This window comes from Juglans regia, chromosome 14 (genome assembly GCF_001411555.2).
Source record: "Juglans regia cultivar Chandler chromosome 14, Walnut 2.0, whole genome shotgun sequence".
In the NCBI taxonomy this organism is placed as follows: domain Eukaryota; kingdom Viridiplantae; phylum Streptophyta; class Magnoliopsida; order Fagales; family Juglandaceae; genus Juglans; species Juglans regia.
Window position 1 is genome coordinate 4,065,769 of NC_049914.1, and position 18,619 is coordinate 4,084,387.

At 36.9% G+C, this 18,619-nt stretch overlaps 3 protein-coding genes across 6 annotated transcripts; 2 read left to right on the top strand and 1 right to left on the bottom strand.

Moving 5' to 3' along the window:
• The first annotated feature begins 2,980 nt into the window (after positions 1 to 2,980).
• LOC109020554 (3-oxo-5-alpha-steroid 4-dehydrogenase 2-like) lies at positions 2,981 to 4,283 on the top strand. The gene is made up of 2 exons (XM_019003045.2): positions 2,981 to 3,409; positions 3,706 to 4,283. The coding sequence occupies exons 1-2, from the start codon at positions 3,068 to 3,070 to the stop codon at positions 4,177 to 4,179; spliced, it is 816 nt and encodes a 271-aa protein (XP_018858590.2). The 5' UTR covers positions 2,981 to 3,067; the 3' UTR covers positions 4,180 to 4,283.
• Positions 4,284 to 4,771: 488 nt separating this feature from the next.
• LOC109014156 (steroid 5-alpha-reductase DET2-like) lies at positions 4,772 to 6,317 on the top strand. The gene is made up of 2 exons (XM_018996512.2): positions 4,772 to 5,200; positions 5,543 to 6,317. Exons 1-2 carry the CDS (start codon positions 4,856 to 4,858, stop codon positions 6,011 to 6,013), a joined length of 816 nt encoding a protein of 271 aa, XP_018852057.1. The 5' UTR covers positions 4,772 to 4,855; the 3' UTR covers positions 6,014 to 6,317.
• A 3,076-nt stretch (positions 6,318 to 9,393) lies between these two features.
• Positions 9,394 to 18,390, bottom strand: LOC109014152 (beta-glucosidase BoGH3B-like). 4 transcript variants are annotated; one of them, XM_035685202.1, is made up of 13 exons: positions 18,326 to 18,390; positions 17,813 to 17,864; positions 16,155 to 16,394; positions 15,138 to 15,342; positions 14,728 to 14,818; positions 14,466 to 14,611; positions 13,671 to 13,914; positions 12,569 to 12,673; positions 12,242 to 12,424; positions 11,676 to 11,880; positions 10,584 to 11,076; positions 9,977 to 10,056; positions 9,394 to 9,869 (listed from the first exon to the last, which is right to left on the bottom strand). In XM_035685202.1, the coding sequence occupies exons 1-13, from the start codon at positions 18,362 to 18,364 to the stop codon at positions 9,841 to 9,843; spliced, it is 2,112 nt and encodes a 703-aa protein (XP_035541095.1). In that variant the 5' UTR covers positions 18,365 to 18,390; the 3' UTR covers positions 9,394 to 9,840. The 4 variants fall into 4 exon arrangements, with proteins under 4 accessions (XP_035541095.1, XP_035541096.1, XP_035541097.1 ...); XM_035685203.1 differs by lacking the exon at positions 18,326 to 18,390 and adding an exon at positions 17,949 to 17,978; XM_035685204.1 differs by lacking the exons at positions 17,813 to 17,864; positions 18,326 to 18,390 and adding an exon at positions 17,714 to 17,747.
• Positions 18,391 to 18,619: the final 229 nt, after the last annotated feature.

Genomic DNA, 18,619 nt, shown 5'->3' on the forward strand with positions numbered 1-18,619 from the left:
GTTTGAACTAGTAGGTACGTGTTTTGTGTTTGATTTTTTGGAATACAAACTGTGGGGGCCCAAAGGTGTGATGAGTGTGATTTTTTCTAAGGGAAGTTTTGTCCTGATTGTGAAAGTGGATGCGGCTTATCAATCCAGAAAGTCACGTGTTGGCATTGGGTGATATTGATATGATTGAAGAGAGTACTGTCTGCTTGGCTGGGGGGCATTTGAGGCTGAGAGGGGCTGCTATTAATAACTCCCATTAATGGTTCTGCATGCATGATCGTGGTTAGGCCACGTGGATGAGAAGGGCAAGATGGGAATTGAGCTTCCATGAAATGCAGGCTAGTGTTGTTTTGGAACTGAGTAGAGTTGCCTTCATCAACTTGGATCGGGTTGGCTTCGTTGTCTTCAACAAGATGTTCGATGACAAGTTTTCCTTTTCATTTGGATAATTGATTGGATGAAACTTTTTGTTTAAAGGATAACTGGTCAGAGTTAGGTTCACATATGCGGATGGAGGGTAAAATTTGAGGCTTTTCAAAGTGATTTTTTGTACTATGGACAGGATGTTGAGACTTTTCCTCCATTTTTTGAAAACGACTAGCTTCTTGAATTTTGGCTCTGAGATCCTGGGTATAAAGAGGGGTAACTTTGTTATCAAAATTGAGTGGACAAAGCTGTAGGACATGGCCTAAATTTTCACAAATATAGGAGTACTCTGACAGCCTCTCGTACTTGAAAGTGACCTTTGCAGGAGCCATATGAAGTCTTGGAAGAATGAATCCTTCTACCAATGGTCTGTTTGTGTCAACTTCAACTCTAATTCTAAGGAATTTTTTACTGGCTGTTGTGAGAGTTGTGTTTTGGTCAATCTCCAGAAGGTTGCCCAAGGCTCTGCCTATCTTGATGGCATTTTCCAGTGTCATCATCTCCATTGGAAGGCCATGGACCTGAATCCAAAAAGCCATGTGAGATAAATCCACTTCTTGTAAGTTTTGACCCAGTTTCCATTTTTTTAAGACCATGCAAAAACCTTTGAAGTTCCATGGCCTTTGAGAATAAACTCTTTCTTTTTCTAGAGGACTCAGGAAAGTGAATAGGAAGGAGTTTGCTCCCAAGTCTTCTATGGTGAGCCCAGTAATAAAGTTCCAAATGTTGGAGTAAAGGGGCTGCAAAAGAAACAATAGTGAGAGAAAGTTTGCTTCAAGGCGCGCTACAATGTCGTTTTTCTTAAGACAATATTCGCCCCCACCAATAAAGGTATGCACACGGGTTACAAGCGAATTTGCCTCCAAAATTCAATTAAGCGCATAGCAAGTCTGTTTGTCTAACTGCGTTATGCACATACAAAATTAGATCCCGAATACCATTAGATTTTGCTATTCAACCAAGAAATTAGAAATTTGTTCTCTCGAGAACAAACAGATTCTAACAAGTATTGAAGAAGTGAAAATTTTGGGAGAGAGAATTCGAAATTCTTTTTCTGTGATATTCAAATGGTAGGCCAATGGGTCTATTTATAGATGACCAAAGGTTGTGAACGAAAAGTAATAACTTTTCGTAATTCTGAAAACTGTTCAGAATAGGTACATATATTATGTCTACTACCAAATGACACAACAGTTAGACTAAATGGTTGCCTTGCTTCCTCTACAATTGGATGACACCAGTTCGAATCACCGTGGGCTCGCTTTATGGGTTTTATTTTTCTCAAGCATTGCCAGCGTCTCCTGCATGGTGGAGCCCTTGGTGCGTTGCAATGCTTCTGTGCCCAGGCATGCGGTGCATCTCTTGAGGCTGAGGCTTGAGCCATGCAATGCAGTGCTTCACGCATGCGGTGAAGAGAAATTAAAACCGTTTCATCAAAGGGGTGACTCGAACTCAAGCCTTCAGAGTAATCCAATGGCCCAAACACCACCAAGCCACTTCCTCTCTTTTCAAAATAATTCACAACTTCTAAAATAGGTCTCCAAAATATTATTAATAATAAATATTATATATATTATTTTGAAAATATTTCCAACACCAAACAGCCCTTATAATGGTATGGAAGGTGTGTTTATTGAGTGGTTTGGTTGAGAATCGAGATTAACTTCCCAACAAGGGTGCGGTTTGAAATTTGTTGAGCAACAGTGGTGTCCGGTTCTAAGATGATGGTCCCGGGATAAAGCTTTTGTTTGGGATGTGCATGCGTTGTTTCCATTGAAGAAGGTGGGCTTTTACAAATGGAGAATAAAGAGACTGGTGGTTGGGGTGAAAGGGATAGAGTTGAGAAAAAAGAGAGTTGAAAGTCAGGGAAGTTGAAAGGTAGCTGCGTCTTTAGTCGAAGGGATGAAGAAAGCTTTTTGGGTTAGTCTACGAGGAGAGGAACAGAGCTCATCTTTAGAGAGCGGCTTCTTTTATGTCATCTGTTAGGCTGCCATCGCTTTATCAATATTTATAAGTGGAAGTGGCTGATATCAAAATTAATTAATTCACCCTATATAGAGAAATGCTGGGTATCAGCTGGAAGTCGTAGTACATCCTTAAAAAAAATTTTTTTTTTTTTTCAACTTAACACGGTGTGTTGAGGATGTAGACTGATATTTTTCATTTCTCGTATATTATATATATATATATATAAATGAAGGGTTGGCCAGACAACCCTCATCTCAACTTTTCTGCAGAGTGATATGCTATCGTTCTTTGGAATCTTCAACTCAGTCGCCTCGCACTTTATCCACTTTGGAGTGGCTTGCCATCAAAATGATACTCCCTCGAGGGGTTTTTGTCGCCCCTTGATTTTTTTAAAAAATAATTTTAGAATTTTTTTTTTTGTTTTAAATATTTTTTAAGGCTGCCTTGGACATTTAATTAATAATAATAAGATGGTGTAACATTTAAAACAGTGTCATATGACGTTAATTTAAATAAAACGTTACAAATTATTATTTGGTTATGCCCTGCCCGTGAAGAACCTTTTATATATTCGTCGATGATGTGCGGCCATGTTACTCCAACAGCATTAAGACATCGGATACTCCATTTATATGTGCCTGCAGAAACTCAAGAGAGGGAGAGAGTGCGCAAAAGGGAGTTGACCATGTTGGTCTCCATTTTGCTGAGTTTTTCATTCCCTGCATCCACTTCTCTTTTCATCACGGCATTGTCAGTGATTAACTTGACATCCTCTGCTTATATTGGGTTCTCCGAAGTACGAGGAAAGCACTTGTTGTACTCCAAATTTTGGAATGCAATTTCTTCAGAATCTGGACGAAGAAAAGGAGAGCAAATTATTCTTTCTAGCAGAACAGGCATGCTGTTTCTTTATACTCCCCCGTTTCTTGTTGGTCTCGCATCCTTTGTGCTTTTCCCACTTCAGGATCTTCGAATCTTATTGCTCGTTTCTGCTATAACCCTTCATTTCTTCAAGAGAGTCTTAGAGGTATAATCTTCTCTCCCCTGTTTGAAGACGCTGATTTGACACTGACCCAGAAGAGATTTTGATGTGTTGCAACAACGAAGTTCTCTTCCTTTGCATCAATCTTCTTGAATTGCTTTGTTGTTTTAACTATTCAGAGCTAATAAAATTAAGAAAAAAACCAAAAGAAACACACGTTTTATAACATACTCACAGGCAGGAAAATAATGGCTTCCTTTTCTTCTTCTTTTTTTTTAATGAATTTTCCCTTGATTTCGTACTTGGTCAAATGTCTTTTCTTGTTTGTATTGTATTTATAGGTCCTATTTGTCCACAAATACAGCGGCGGGATGGCTCTTGATTCTGTAATTGTCATCTCTTCTGGTTACTTTGTGTCCTTTGCAAGCATGATCTATGCCCAATACCTGACACAAGGAAGTTCAGAGCCACCAGTTGACTTAAAGTATCCTGGAATTTTGCTGTTTCTTGTGGGTATCAGTGGCAACTTCTACCACCATTTCCTGCTCTCCAAACTGAGAAGGGAAGAGGATGACAAAGAATATAGGATTCCCAAGGGTGGTTTATTTAACTTGGTGATATGCCCACATTATCTTTTCGAAATTATAGATTTCTTAGGGATCTCATTCATCTCTCAGACATTGTATGCATTCTGTCTCACACTAGGCTCTGTGTTTTACCTGATAGCAAGGAGTTATGCCACAAGGAGATGGTACTTGTCAAAATTTGAAGATTTTCCTGAGGATGTCAAGGCTCTCATTCCCTATGTTTTCTAGAATGTGAAACACTGTTTAAATGCATGATTGGTTTTTGTTGATAAATAAATCTTACAATGTTAACATTCCTGTTATCAAAGTTAAATATCAGGATGTCTTTTGACTTTTATCTTATGATCCCGAAGTCCTTTTCGTTTATATCAAATTGATTATTCTGTCTACATTTTATGGGATCTTCTTTCAAGGTAATTAAGGATGTCTATCTTAATCAAAAGACCACCTATCAAGGTTCTCTCAAGTTTTCCTCCGAATTTGAGAGTTTCAAGGCAGAGAGATGAGCTTTGCAATATTTATATACAAAATATTTATACCCTATCGGACCGTTTATGTGACAAGAATTTAGTAGATTAATCATTTCTAGGGATGGTACGAAAACGTGGGGTTGTATCCTTTAACAACACCAAACAAATTGGTCTTTCGGGCAGAGATAAGATGATTAATGAAAGAAACAGCCGTATTCATTCACATTAAATTCTTAGTTGAAAATTAGAACACATGCATTGTGTGGTGTAACGATTTTATCAACTACGTGGAGAGATCTATGCCCCATACTTCAGAACCTCTCTTTGTATATAAACCAGCTACGAGACTTAAGTTTGTTTGATACATTAATGCAGCAGAAACCGAGAGAGAGAGAAGAGAGAGAGAGAGAGAGCGCGCAGAAGAGGTGTTAACCATGGTGGTCTCCATTTTACCGAGATTTATTTTCCCACCACCCAATTCTCTTTTCGTCACGGCGATGTCCGTGATTAGCTTAACATCTTTAGCTTATACTGGGTTCTCCGAAGTAAGAGAAAGGCACTTGCAATATTCCAAGTTTTGGAACGTAATTTCTCCAGAATCTGGAACAAGAAGAAAAGGAAAGCAGATCAAGCTTTCTAGCAGAACGGGCATGCTCCTTCTTTATACTCCTGCATTTCTTGCTGGTCTCACCTCTTTTGTGATTTTCCCACATCAGGATCTCCGGCTTCTACTGCTTGATTCTGCTCTAACTCTTCATTTCTTTAAGAGGGTCTTCGAGGTATAATTTTGTTTCTCTCTCTGCTTGAACGATATTGGTTAAATAATTAAATTTACTTTTTGGTTTAGATTTTAGACTCACACAACCGAAAAAGTAAAGATATTTTTGGTTAATTTTGTGTAAAAATTGGAAGAAGCTCACGTGACACTGACCCAGAACAGATTTTTGATGCGTTTGCATCAGATTTTTCTTCCTTATAATCAATATTCTGGACAGATGTTATGGGTGATTTTATTCGAAAAAATAACATAAAGAAACAAACCAAAGAAAGACAAGGCTTTAGGGCCTTTTGTTCTAAGGTGTGCTTTGATTTAAATGTTGTTTGTTTGTGATGTTTTATAGGTACTCTTTGTACACAAATACAGCGGCTCGATGGTTCTTGATTCTGCAATTCCCATCACTCTTAGTTACTTATTGTCCACAGCAACCATGATCTATGCCCAACACCTAACTCAGGGGATGCCAGAGCCACCTGTTGATTTGATGTATCCTGGAGTTTTGCTGTTTCTTATTGGTATCAGTGGCAACTTCTACCACCATTTCCTGCTCTCCAAACTGAGGGGAGAGGGTGACAAAGAATATAGGATTCCCAAGGGTGGTTTATTTGACCTAGTGTTATGCCCACATTATCTTTTCGAAATCATAGATTTCATAGGGATCTCATTCATATCTCAGACATGGTATGCATTCTCTTTCACTCTGGGCACTATTTTCTACCTGATGGGAAGAAGTTATGCTACAAGAAGATGGTACTTATCTAAATTTGAAGATTTCCCTGAGGATGTCAAGGCTCTCATTCCATTTGTGTTCTAGAATGTAAAATAAAACTCAGTTGAAATGCACGATGAGTTTGGACACATGACCTGTCATGTCTACTTCCCATAGCAAAAATCATTGTTTTCTTGCTTTATTTTTTCCATGTTTGAGTGTAAAAGACAATATAGATTTGAGTTCAGATGATAACAAAAGACGGGGCTACAAATATTGACTTGTAGCCGCAACAGTTTCTCACTTTGTATCCGTGTTTATCTCATCTGGTATGGACCTCCGTAAGAAGCCCATGTCAGTTTTGTCACCAGTATTAATTAATGAAGACATATACCAGTTGTCCGCACAACATTTGGATTTTATGAGTTTTGTACCATTACGAGGACAAACTGATTGAGATACAAAAGAATATCACGTAGAGGATTTTACACATTGATGTGACATATTTTTTTTCCTCTCCCGTGCATTTTCTTTCCTCTTCCTTTTTCTCTCTCTCTCCCCCCTTTCCCTCCTCGTCGGTATCATCTACCCCCTCGAGATGGTTCCCGACCACCACAACCAACAGACAGTGGTTGTCTACCATGCAAATCGTGCACAACAAGTTCGCAACACTATCATGAGCTCCATATCCCCTCCAGCAATGGCTACTTAGATCGCTGGAAACTTCTGTCAACTCAGAGGTGGATCCCAACCACCTCGATCAACTAACAGCAATTGTCAATCACGCACACAGTGCGCGAAATGTGCACCAATGCACGACAAGCTCACAGCATTGTTGTGAGCTCCATTGCCGCTTGGACCACCAGCATATTTTGCCCACATTGAGGTAGTCCCCGACCATCATGGCGGGTACGAGGAGAGGGCAGGGGTGGTGGGCACAGGGAGGGGAGAGAAAGAGGAAAAAAAAAGGGGAGACATGACACACTATCATATTAGTGTATAGAATTTCTTTATAAGATTACTTTGTATCTATAGTTTCTTCTTCTAATTGAGTTTTTTTTTTAATAAAATCTTATTAATGTTATGAATAATTAAAGAACACCAAGGTCATTAGTTAATGATATATTAGTCTTTAATTACTAAATGTCTTGTCTTGTCTATGGCCTCTGTCCTCTCTCCGATCTACTACTCTTCGTGAATGCATGCAATCTGTGTTGTTTAATGATTAAACGATATGACCCACAAACATGAATATAAACAGAACCTACAATTATTAGAAAAAAAAAAAATAGAACCTATTGAATAGAGTTCTCTCAAGTTACAACTTACATGTAGGAAAATATATGTTGGTTCAAAAGGGCTTCAAAATAAAAAATAGTGAGAGAAAAGTTTATTTCAAAGCGCGTTACGAATGTCGTTTTCCTTCAGATAATATTCGCCCCTACCATTAACGGTATGCACACGGGTTACAAGCGAATTTACCTTCAAGATACAATGAAGCTCAGAACAAGTCTGTTTGTCTAATTGCGTTATGCACACACGAAATTAGACCCAGAATACCTTCAAATTTTACTATTTAACCAAAAGATTAAAAATCTGTTCTCTGCAAAATGAACAGATTCTAATAACAAGTTTGGAAGAAATGAAATACTTTTGGGAGAGAGAGAATTTTGAAATTGCCTACTTTCCTTCTATATTTTGTATTCCATCATAAAAATTCGTAGGTCATTGGGTTTATTTATAGAAGGCCAAAGGATGTGAATGAAAAGTTACAACTTTTCATTTTTCTAAAATCTGAACCGAACAGATATATTATTTGTGCCTATTACCAAGTGAAACAAACATTGGACTTAGTCCAACGGTTACCTTGATTGCTTGACATCCATCTCACACGGGTTCAAAACCCAACAGGTGTGACTTTTGACATTTTATTTGCCAAGAGTTGTGCCTTTGTGTGGCACCATGCCTCACGCAGGCTGCAAGCAGGCGTAAATCAACAAAAATCCCTCCTTTGAAGGAGGCATGGCTCAAAGCCAGTCTCATGGGTGAACCTTGGAGGCTCAATACCCACTAAGTCAGTTATCTTCTAATGGCATTCCAATAGATCCAAAATGTTATAAGCTTATTTCATAACTTAGAGCACTCTTATTGGATTAGCCAAAGTTAAAGTACATTTTTTATGAATGTAAGATGAATTTAACTTTTAGCTATTTATTCTATTCATATAAGTCTCCACATTAGAATAGTCATTTTTTCATTATATGACAATAAAATAATAAAAGATGAATTTGGCTTTGGCTATTTACATTAAATCTCTACATTGAATTATCTATTTATTCATGAGTAACTAATAATTTCAAAAATATTTTAATTTTTTTAATTATGAAATTATTTTATTTTATCATATTTTACTATTCATAATATTATATATTAATTAGTAATCATATTCTAATTAAATTATGGGTTAAAAAAATTATATTTTTTTAATTGTTATTTAATGCTATAACCACAAATGTCTAATTATACTTACTTAAAATTCTATATAAATGTCTTAATTTACAAACTAATCCAATATTTTCCATCCAATTATTTTTTTTTTTACCAGATTTTTTTTTTCCCTTAAGCTCATCTGCTTTGTATTGGAAGTATAAAGATATATATGAAATTTGTAGAGGTTACAGTGACTAGGGGGAGGCTTCAGGTGATAGACTTGACAACCAATCCAATAAAGCCCTGGCAATGGCATTAACTTTAGCCTATTGCATACCACATAATTTTCTTGCCTTTGAACACACAAAAAGGGAAGAATAATACGAGAGAGAAGCCCTGGCAATGGTACGTGATGGAGGCTTAAGGAGAGAGAAAGAAATAATATAAAAGAGATTTGATGAATGAATAATGTGTTTTAAATTTAGAAATTAATTTATAGATATTACTGTAGCTATATTTGAAATATAATTAATTAAATGTGAGCTATTTTATGACTTAATAGCTAAATTTTTATTAAATTTAACTTTTAATTAATCCAATAAGAAAGCTCTAAACTTTCTACAAATTCTCTATTTCCAAAATTATTCATAACTTCCAAATAAATCTCCAAAATATTATTAATAATAAATATTATATATATTATTTTGAAAATATTTCCAACAATATCCTCTTTTTGTCGATAAATCTTAATCTAAAACTAGAGGATGATAAAGATGCTCTATTCCTACATGTAAGTTGTAAACCAACAGAGAAGATGATCCCAATGAATTTCGAGACATCCTTCGATGGTATATATGAAGGAGACTGTTTATTTGGGACGGGATGCATATTCTTTTTGTACATATAAAGTCTCTTTGAGGGCTACTTTTACGCCACGTATTGCCATAGGACTGGAGAACTCTTTTGGATAAATCCTTCTCTCCCATTTGATTCTCCTTTCAGCATTCTTAACTTCGAATCCACCTTTTTTTAAGTCCATATTCTTGAAATCAACAAGACTAGACAAGATTACCCATTGGAACGCCTTAAAATCAATTATTCAGACAACAATTTTCAATAAATCTTTGCAGTCAAATGATCCCATGTTCAAGTAGGCTGCAGTTCACGTGTACAATAAAATCAGGGCCCCATCTAAGATAACTTGGTACGCCAAATTCTCCCACTTTTCTGGCCATAATTAACATCTATCTCTACAAGCAAACCCCCCAGGCACCAGACCAAGAGGACACGATGACAGAACATAGATTTGCAATGGTAAGTCTAATTTAGGGAATACTGGGCTACTCATCAAAAAATTGGGGAACACTGGGATGCACTAGTTTCTTTGGAAGCCAATTGCCGTTGAAGCTGTTGCTTCTGTAAGCTAACAGAAGCTAGTCTAATACTCGTAAATTAAAAGTATATAGTGTACTTTCAAGTGCTAAACCGTCCACCAAATCCCATTAAGTCGGTTGTCGGAAGCCCCTTGAAGCTGCGGCATTAGTCAACATTTAAGGCAAATGGTAAGTACAACAATAGTGCAACATATGGCCAATTCAATACATAATCCGTTCGGGTCATGTGGGTAAAAAGCCATACCTGTGAAATACAAAATTGCAATTGCAGAAACTATGTTGGCAAGTATATATGGCTTTTGGCCTACACCAGCTGAGGTTGACCTGTAGAGTAAGTACACAGGTAAAAAAACAAACAAGTTATTTCATAAATAAAAAAACGATTATTTCACCAAAATGACATCAACAACATGAAAATATGCCAATATGAAAGCTCGGTACATCTAATGACTCGTGGATGAAGCAATCACAAACTTAAAACAACAAAAAAAAAAAAAAAAACTGTCACAACAAATTGAGAAGACAAAACTGCTTCACATCAGATGCTACAGAAAAAAAAAAAAAAAAAAACTTGGAGCAAACGCCATGTAAAAAAACTGAATTTATCTACAGAAAGTAGTCTTCATGTCTACGATTGACTTCAAGAAACAATAGTCAATGGGGAAAACCAAGAAAAGAAACACCAGGGTTCACTTTTTTTAGCGTTGAAATCTCCTATTGAATCGATCTCTTGCATCCAAAGGTTCAGACACTATTTCCGAGAAGCCCTTGGTTGAATGTTCACACCTAATCCATAAATTCTATGGCGCTTAATGGAGGTATCAAAACATAAACACTTGATAGAAATTTACCTTGACACAAGTTCCTTGACAGATTCAGTTGTGAGTCCAAACCCAAACGGGAACAGTGGATCATAGTGTGAATCCCCGACATTCATTGGCAGTTGATCTACAGTTCTGAACCATGTTCTGGAAAGCTTTCCACTGAATCCATAATCCCCAAAAAGGACATCAGTCACGCCCTGGCCCTCTGTTCCTGGTAACCATGCTGCCACCAGGACATCAACTGAGGATAGATATGGTTGAATCACAATAGGTCTACCAGAAATTATGACAATCACACACTTGACAGCTTCACAGACATTCTTGATGACAGTTGGGCCAGGATCTGCCATAGTGAGAGTCATGCTGTCCCCTGAACTCTCAGCATAAGGGTGCTCACCAACAACAACAATGGCATAGTCAAAGCTGTCAGACTTGACAAAGTTGCTATCAGGATTCTCACGGTAGACAATCTCCGTACTGGGGTCAACTGTTGAAGTGATGGCTCCAAGGATGGTGGTTCCTGCCAATGAAAGGGAAACTGGTATTTAACTTCTAAAAATTATCTGGCATTCTCATCCACATGGAAAATGAGAAAGAATGGTGCTTTACCAAAAACTAATCAAAATAAATTAGAAAAGCCAACTATAGAACAGTAGCTTTACATCCTGACTAGACAAGACATGCTATTGTGAAGCTTACCAAACACCTATCTGCTAAAGAACCTTCAAGCAAAGGGATATGAATCCCACCGAGGTTCATCAGTCCCAAAGTCACTGAGACAAATCCATGCTAATCAAGGAAAATCAAACTCGTATACAGAATATTTCATTAACCTATGAAGCCAAGTTTTAGTTCATCTACATTACTTATCACATGCATCGAATGTTTCTTAATACTGCCTGGATTACATGAAACCATTTAGAAGAGTACCATCATTTTGAAACATTTTCCAGTCTGAGATGCAATTATCCGTACTCACACGCAACACCTTCCCGTCTAATTTCCACTATTGACAAACTCTCGGCAACCAATAAATTGATCCTCTATATTATTGTGGCCCAAGTGAGAGATGTTAAAAATGGGATTTAATGCCTATTTCGTATATATGAAAGAACATACCCCTAGTATAGCTGTTGTCACTAAATCCTTGCCATGTGATTGTCCACCCACCACACTGATAACCCAAATTATCAGCATGACTACCAGCAACTAGGATCTTTGGAGCCTTCTTGGAAAGGGGTAATAGAGGATTTGTTCCATTTTTTCCGTTCTTCAATAGCACTAATGACTTCCTCACAGCTTCTCTTGCCAAGTCTCTATGTGCCTAGTCAAGGAACAGGAAATACATTTGGCTGTAAAGGATTTCACTAGATATTATGAATATTGACAATATGCTAGTCAAGGAACAGGAAATACATTTGGCTGTAAAGGATTTCACTAGATATTATGAATATTGACAATATGGATGAGGAGAGGCCACATAATACAGGAAACTGCATTTTGGCTGTAAAGAATTTCAGAAATTATAAGGAATAAATTTGGTATGTTCTTTTGATAAGAGACAATGCTATTTGCCCATCTAATCTAATCAAACTACAGTGCAAACCTATCTCATCAAGTAAAAGAGCAACTGAAAACTTATAAATCAACGAACTAAGTTAAAATCTGAGAACGGATTGACTGACCTGGCTTCCAAGTTCATTGACTAGGCTGAAATCGGCAAGTGGGTTCTCAAAGAGGCCCATGGTGAACTTGACTAGCAAGATCCTTGCCACAGCATCATCAATGCGATCCATTGGGATAATGCTGTTCTTGACCAGGTTGGTAAGGTCATCAATGAACTCAGTATATTTGAAAGGAACCATGACCTGTTAAATACAGAGAACCAAGCCTTTGAATTTTATAATTACATAGTTTCATCCAGATTTGAATTTTGTATTGAATATAGTAAAGCAGCATATAGTTATTTTATCGATTCTTTCCGAGATTTTTCCCAAAAGACAGCCACTGACCATGTCAATGCCGGCTTGAATCGCAGCTTGGACGGAGTACGAGTAGTTTGAATGTGGTGGTGAGGTAATCCTATCAATACCCTCCCAATCTGATATAACAAAACCCTGAGAGTGAGCGAAGTGTAATTGTTATTAGTATGAAGTACAGGAATCCAGATTGCATAGACAGAAAACAGAAGAACAGACGAAGCAGCAATAGCAGCAGCAGCAGCAAGAAGAACAAGAATAAGTAGAATAACAACAGAAAAGAGATGGAGGACAGCAGAATGAGTTTTAAGCTTCATTTCAAATCTATGGGTGAAGCAAGACCAAATAGACTGTGATATGTAACAATCTACTAAAAATAGAACACAAACTACAATGAAGATTGATGACTGAAAACATATGATATAGTAAAAGTTTCTAAAAATGTGATCAATCATTCATAAAGGACTTTGCAGAAGACCTTGAGCATGAACTGACAGAGATAAATGAAGAAGACTTGCATGTGTAGTACTATTGATTGGTCAAAATTTACCTATCAATTTACATGCTGCACAGTCAATAAAACTTTTCAGAAAAAAGAAAGTCGCCAAAAGGAAAATGTTGACAAGGATAAGGGGGAATATCATAAAAGCTAGAAAGTGAAACGGATGCCCTTGAGAAGAAGCTCCTTATACCACAAGACCTACGACTAGATGAACATGTAAGTGACTTGTTTACAGTCAACAAATCAAAGGTGTTGTAAAGGGCAAGAGAGTATACATGAAAGAAAATCGATATAGGTTCTTTGAAGATGAACCGACTGCCAATTGTCTGATAAAGGATATGAATCTATAGCTAGGGCTAAATTGTGAAAGAGGAGTCGTGGTGGTGGCTTACGCTTAACTCAACTATTTAGGTAAGGATCACTTAGAATAGACAGGAAAGATTTATCTAATGAAAGAGAGCATTTTTTTTTACATATAAGCAGCCAAAGCCAGGTATTTCGCCCCTATGTCTATGCCCATTCTTTGAGTACAAACATCATGCTACTGCTCTTCAGTGTCCATCTGATCTGGTTATTATTGTTTAACAACAGAGAAAAAAGTAATAAGCATGTAAATAAGAGAGGGACATTAACCTTAAACCTAAGAGTGTCTTTCAGGAAGCCAGTAACTAGGTCACGGTTTGCATGCATTTTTTCTCCGTTCCAGCTTGAGTAGGAAACCATGACTGTAGATACACCTTTGATGATGGAATCAGAATAGGCAGGCATGTGAATGCTGAGCAACCCATGCCGGTCAATCACTGCATTGTTCTCATTGATGCCCTTAGTTGTCCCACCATCTCCCACAAAATGCTTCACACAGGCTGCCACCTTTTTCCTGCAAGAAATTTATAAATTATATGGAGGAAATAATTAAAATAAAATTAACATGAATCCGTATAAAATGACCCATGTGCTTTCTTCTTTAGTTTTGAATCCTGGTAAGTATCCACTATCCAGTATGGGATTTTGGCTATGGAGTTACTGCCTCCTTAATTAAGTAACAAGAATAATAAATTATGAGAAAGGCAGACATAAAGTAACTCATTTTATCCAGAAGAATATGAGATGACTAAACAGGCACTTGATCATTTTGACCTCTTTATTACCAGAGATGGAAAAGCGGTTGGTGCAGTTTATGTTGGGTGAGAGAGGACAACGAGTTGCTTTTACTGGACTGTATTTGTTGTAAGCATTTCAAAGTTTTGTTGCTATATTTGCAGTAACAACAAGAAGACAATAGCATTAATAGTCCCTACTATTCGGCTTTCAGAAAGGAGAAAAAATGAGGAAAGTATATTTTTTCTTTATAGAGCTTCCCCTCCCCCCCCCCAAAAAAAAAAATGAAAAAGAAAAAAGAAAACATTATAGTTGTCCTATAGTTCATACTTTCCACCAACAAATGGAACTCCTTTCAGAGAATCAGCAGGAATATCTCCCTGTAATCCAGGTACAATTTCCGTCATTTCTTGCACTATTTTGTGATCCTCACTGTAGCTTTCATAACACCGTCCCCACCTTGGATCTCTACAGACCTATCATACATTAAAATACGAAGCACATATTAGGAATTCATTATACAACTTCAATTATGCAGTAAACTCGCTAAAAATTTATGATTTGATTCAGAAAATGCAGACTATCCTTTTACCGCAATGCATGGAGCAAATACATAAGGAATCCCTGTAGCTCTGACTTCAACAGCAGTTGCAGCACCAATCCTCCGCACCAGCTCAGAATCCCTATCCATTAAGATTTTATCTTAGGAAGTCAACATATCCATTTTACTGTCTCCTCAGTGAGTAAATAGAAATAAACACTAAATCATGCAAAAAGAGTTTTGTGTTAACATGATCCCTCTACGTTAAAAGACTACATGTATATCATCATGATAGATATCTATTCAAAAGAGACGCAATTTTAACAGGTATTTTAACCGGTACATTTAAAAGGCACTCAACCTTAGAGATTTACAATGAAGGCACTACCTCCTTGTATGACCAATGCCATATCAAATTTGTTCTAAACTAGATGCCAAATCATTTTCAAATTCATACTTACCTTGTAGCTCCAAGACCAATGTTATGAGGAAATATTGTAGCATTGAAGACATTATTGTGTCCATGAACAGCATCAATACCATACATCATTGGAATACCCAAACGTGTGGATAGAGACCCCTTTTGATATTCATTAATCATATTAATCCAATCCACTGCACTAGCCTTTGGAAGTGGCGCACTCCCACCCCCACTCAATACACTGCCTGCAAAAAGTTCAAAGAAAGTTGCAGTCAATCACGTTTTATATAAATTCATCTTCATTACTTTTGGTTCCCATAATTTTCCTAAATCTTCTTAATGGTTAACTTTCTTGGCCCCATATTGGCAATGTATCCTCCTATTTTAGTTTATCTTTGAACTCATACTCATCTTTATCTTAATAAGTAAATCACCATAATTATCAATATATAATTACGTACGCTACTTCAGTTTAGGAACATAATAGTATAAAAAATAATGCAATTTTTAACTATTCTTTTTCTTGGCAAGTGCACTTATAACTCAAAAGCTCTATTCATTATCTGTAATTCCCAAACAGTTCCTGTTGTCCATGAGTTTCTTTTTTCGGTTGTAAATCTCACTCGGGTATTACTCATGCATAGGTCTGCACTTGGCTAGGCCCATTATTATGAATAAAACTTTTTGATTACCCATATAAAAAAAACACCACTAACAGTTCATGTAACTACTTATAAAAAAAACAGTTCATGTAACTCAATAGATTTGATATCATAACCAGAGGGGTTCCCACAAGTTCTCCACTTCCAACTTTATGAGAACAGAGATATATATGAAATGATTATCTTCAAAAAGAAAAATAAACAAAAAGAACTGCCAGATTCGGAGAAAAAGTGTAAAATATGGCGTAGGACCATACAAACGAATATTAAAATCGACGCATTACAGATTTAATTACATAATAGGCCATTTAAAACTAGATATTGATTAATGCCATAAACTCAAATGCACATATATTGAAAGACAACATTAGAAGCTTTGCGTTAAATCCTTTTACCGATGAAATAAGACTTCAAAATCCCAGGATTGGCTACAGTCCTATCAATCTGAACCATCTGACCAATCTTCTCCTCCAAAGTCATTCGACTCAACAGGTCCGCTACGCGAACCGACACCGGCTGATTTGGATCTTTGTATTTCATGTACTGTGCATCTGTCAATGAAGCCCACCACCACCACAGGCACGTTATGGCCACTATTTGGACTAGAACCCTAACCATCTTCTTTTTCCTTTCAGCTGATATACCACAGTGGAAAAAATTATCTTTCTGTTTGATTACTACGAAAAATGATAGAAATAAAGGACTTTAAGCTTATCTATCACAGGTTCCTTTTTCTGGGTCCTATCCACATATCCAGGAAAAGGCAAATACAGCTCAAAAGCACAACATTCAGATTCAGCATTGCCTCTTATTTTCTTTACCTTTTCTTAAGGTTCTTTCACCAACCAAACAGACACTGCAGAAAACAGTTTAGAAGCAACAAAGTGTGCGTGCGTGTGTATGTGAGAGGTGAGAGAGAGATAGAAAGAGAGCTTAGAGACTTACAGTTACAGAGAAAGCAGAATAAAGAAAGAGGCTTTGGCCGAATGTGAGTGGGAGTGTGATTGAGCGATCGGGAAACTGCGCAGGTAAAGAACGAAAAAGGAGTGGGACCTGATTTCGACACTATTGGGTATTGACGGTACACCGACGCTACTGAGAATCAAACCATTTTCAGCAACCAAGATGGGTTGATTAACTTGATTCTGCCCCCATCTCTCCTTTAGATTGGATACTTTACTGATGGTGAGACACTTTTGAACGATCAGTGCACAGTTTTATGCTCTAAAGTCTAAACCAGACATAGAAGTTTGGAAAATGTTACTTCTAACTATTTGGCAATTTGCAGCTCGTTTAGATTTTACTAGTAATTTTATAATATTAAAATTTATTTTTAATGGAATGAAATAATTATATTGATTGATTGAAAATAAATTATAAAATAATTTTAAAAAATTATAAGTTCATCAATATCTCATAAGTTTTCACCTCGTTTCGTAGAGATAAACAAATGCCAATTACAGTGCCCAATCCCGTGGTGGAACAGTCAAAATTCACAGGTTGTCACTTGCCAAAAATATCCAGTACTTTAACTTATGGGTTCGTTTTCACAACTTCCATGCTCTGCGGATAGATCTCATTCACGTGGGAGTGGGACAAAATATGTTTTTAACGGTAGTTCAACTGGCCCGGCCTTAAGTTTGCTCATCAATGATCATTAGTTAAAATCCTCTTAGAGTTACTGAGGTTTACCTAATCGTTAACTTCAAGACCTTATGAGATTAGTCGAAGTGTGCACAAACTGAACCGAATATCCACGGTTATAAATATATATATATATATATATATGTGGTTTACTTTCAACTCTCAGTGTCCCGTTTACCATAGAGCTTGGTAAGCATTGATTGTAATGAACCATTAAACCATACCAGAAAGTTACGAGAACTCTAAGAGACAAGTTATTGCATGAATGGTGGAGGCAATCAAAAAATATATTAAAGGGATTGAACCATACCATTTGGAAAGTAATTCATTGATGTCAAAGACACAGAATCTCTTTAGAGCAACTTGGCTATTACCCAAATAGGATTGGAAGTACAAAGAGAAGACTAACCATTGAGCATTTCCACATTGGCACAAACAAAAAACTGCAGAAATCGGAAGTCCTGCATGGTCAAGTCAATACACATTTAAATCATAATGATGATCTATTAAATCTCTTAAAAATTGCTAATAACAAACAACATAACTTGATTGGATTCCATATGTGCATAAGAAACCGGCAGTACAGTAGACAAGCAGATTGACTAATATAACCACTGGTTCAAAATGTACATCCAAGGCAGTTGCCAAAGCTATCAAGAGAAACGAATTAGAGACGATGAGTTCTCTAACTTGCTTTCCATGAAATTTCTCGACGCCATTCACTCTTTCTGTTGGTGGAAAAAGCATTCTTCAATAATGGGTGTTTTCTTGTGCAGCCACTATAAATCCCATTGTCAAGTGGGTGCTGTTTTTTGCGCTCTCTCTCTCCGTGAAATCGTGAAAAAAGAAACAGAGCATCCAAAAGCAGAGGAAAAACTCCATTATATGAAATCAGAAATCAAAAGTGGAAAATTTTATTTACCCGAATCTGAAATCGCCTTGAGAGTTGGGGTTTAAGCATCCCTGAGAATGCAGTAAAAATGAAGCAAAAAGCATTCGTTCTGATAAAGAAGCTATTGCAGCTAAAAAATATTTAAATTCCAATCATGTCAAAACGTGGGTTCCAGGAAGAGTTCTGAATTTTCATTCCGGACAATTGTGTCCTTCACATCTTCATTCTTTTGTTTTTTGCCTTGGGGATACGTTTGAGACTTCAAGAATGGAGACAAAAAGCATCAAAATGGAACAGGGTCGGTGTAGAATGTAGATGAGCCGA

Excerpts from the sequence above, each read along its gene's own strand:
- LOC109014156 (XM_018996512.2), top strand. The coding sequence starts at position 4,856 with ATGGTGGTCTCCATTTTACCGAGATTTATTTTCCCACCACCCAATTCT. Across the intron at positions 5,201-5,542 it reads TCTTTAAGAGGGTCTTCGAG|GTACTCTTTGTACACAAATA; the intron begins GTATAATTTTGT and ends GATGTTTTATAG.
- LOC109020554 (XM_019003045.2), top strand. The coding sequence starts at position 3,068 with ATGTTGGTCTCCATTTTGCTGAGTTTTTCATTCCCTGCATCCACTTCT. Across the intron at positions 3,410-3,705 it reads TCTTCAAGAGAGTCTTAGAG|GTCCTATTTGTCCACAAATA; the intron begins GTATAATCTTCT and ends TTGTATTTATAG.
- LOC109014152 (XM_035685202.1), bottom strand. The coding sequence starts at position 18,364 with ATGCTTAAACCCCAACTCTCAAGGCGATTTCAGATTCGG. Across the intron at positions 14,819-15,137 it reads ATTGGTCTTGGAGCTACAAG|GGATTCTGAGCTGGTGCGGA; the intron begins GTAAGTATGAAT and ends CTTAATGGATAG. Across the intron at positions 13,915-14,465 it reads GTTCCATTTGTTGGTGGAAA|GAAAAAGGTGGCAGCCTGTG; the intron begins GTATGAACTATA and ends AATTTCTTGCAG.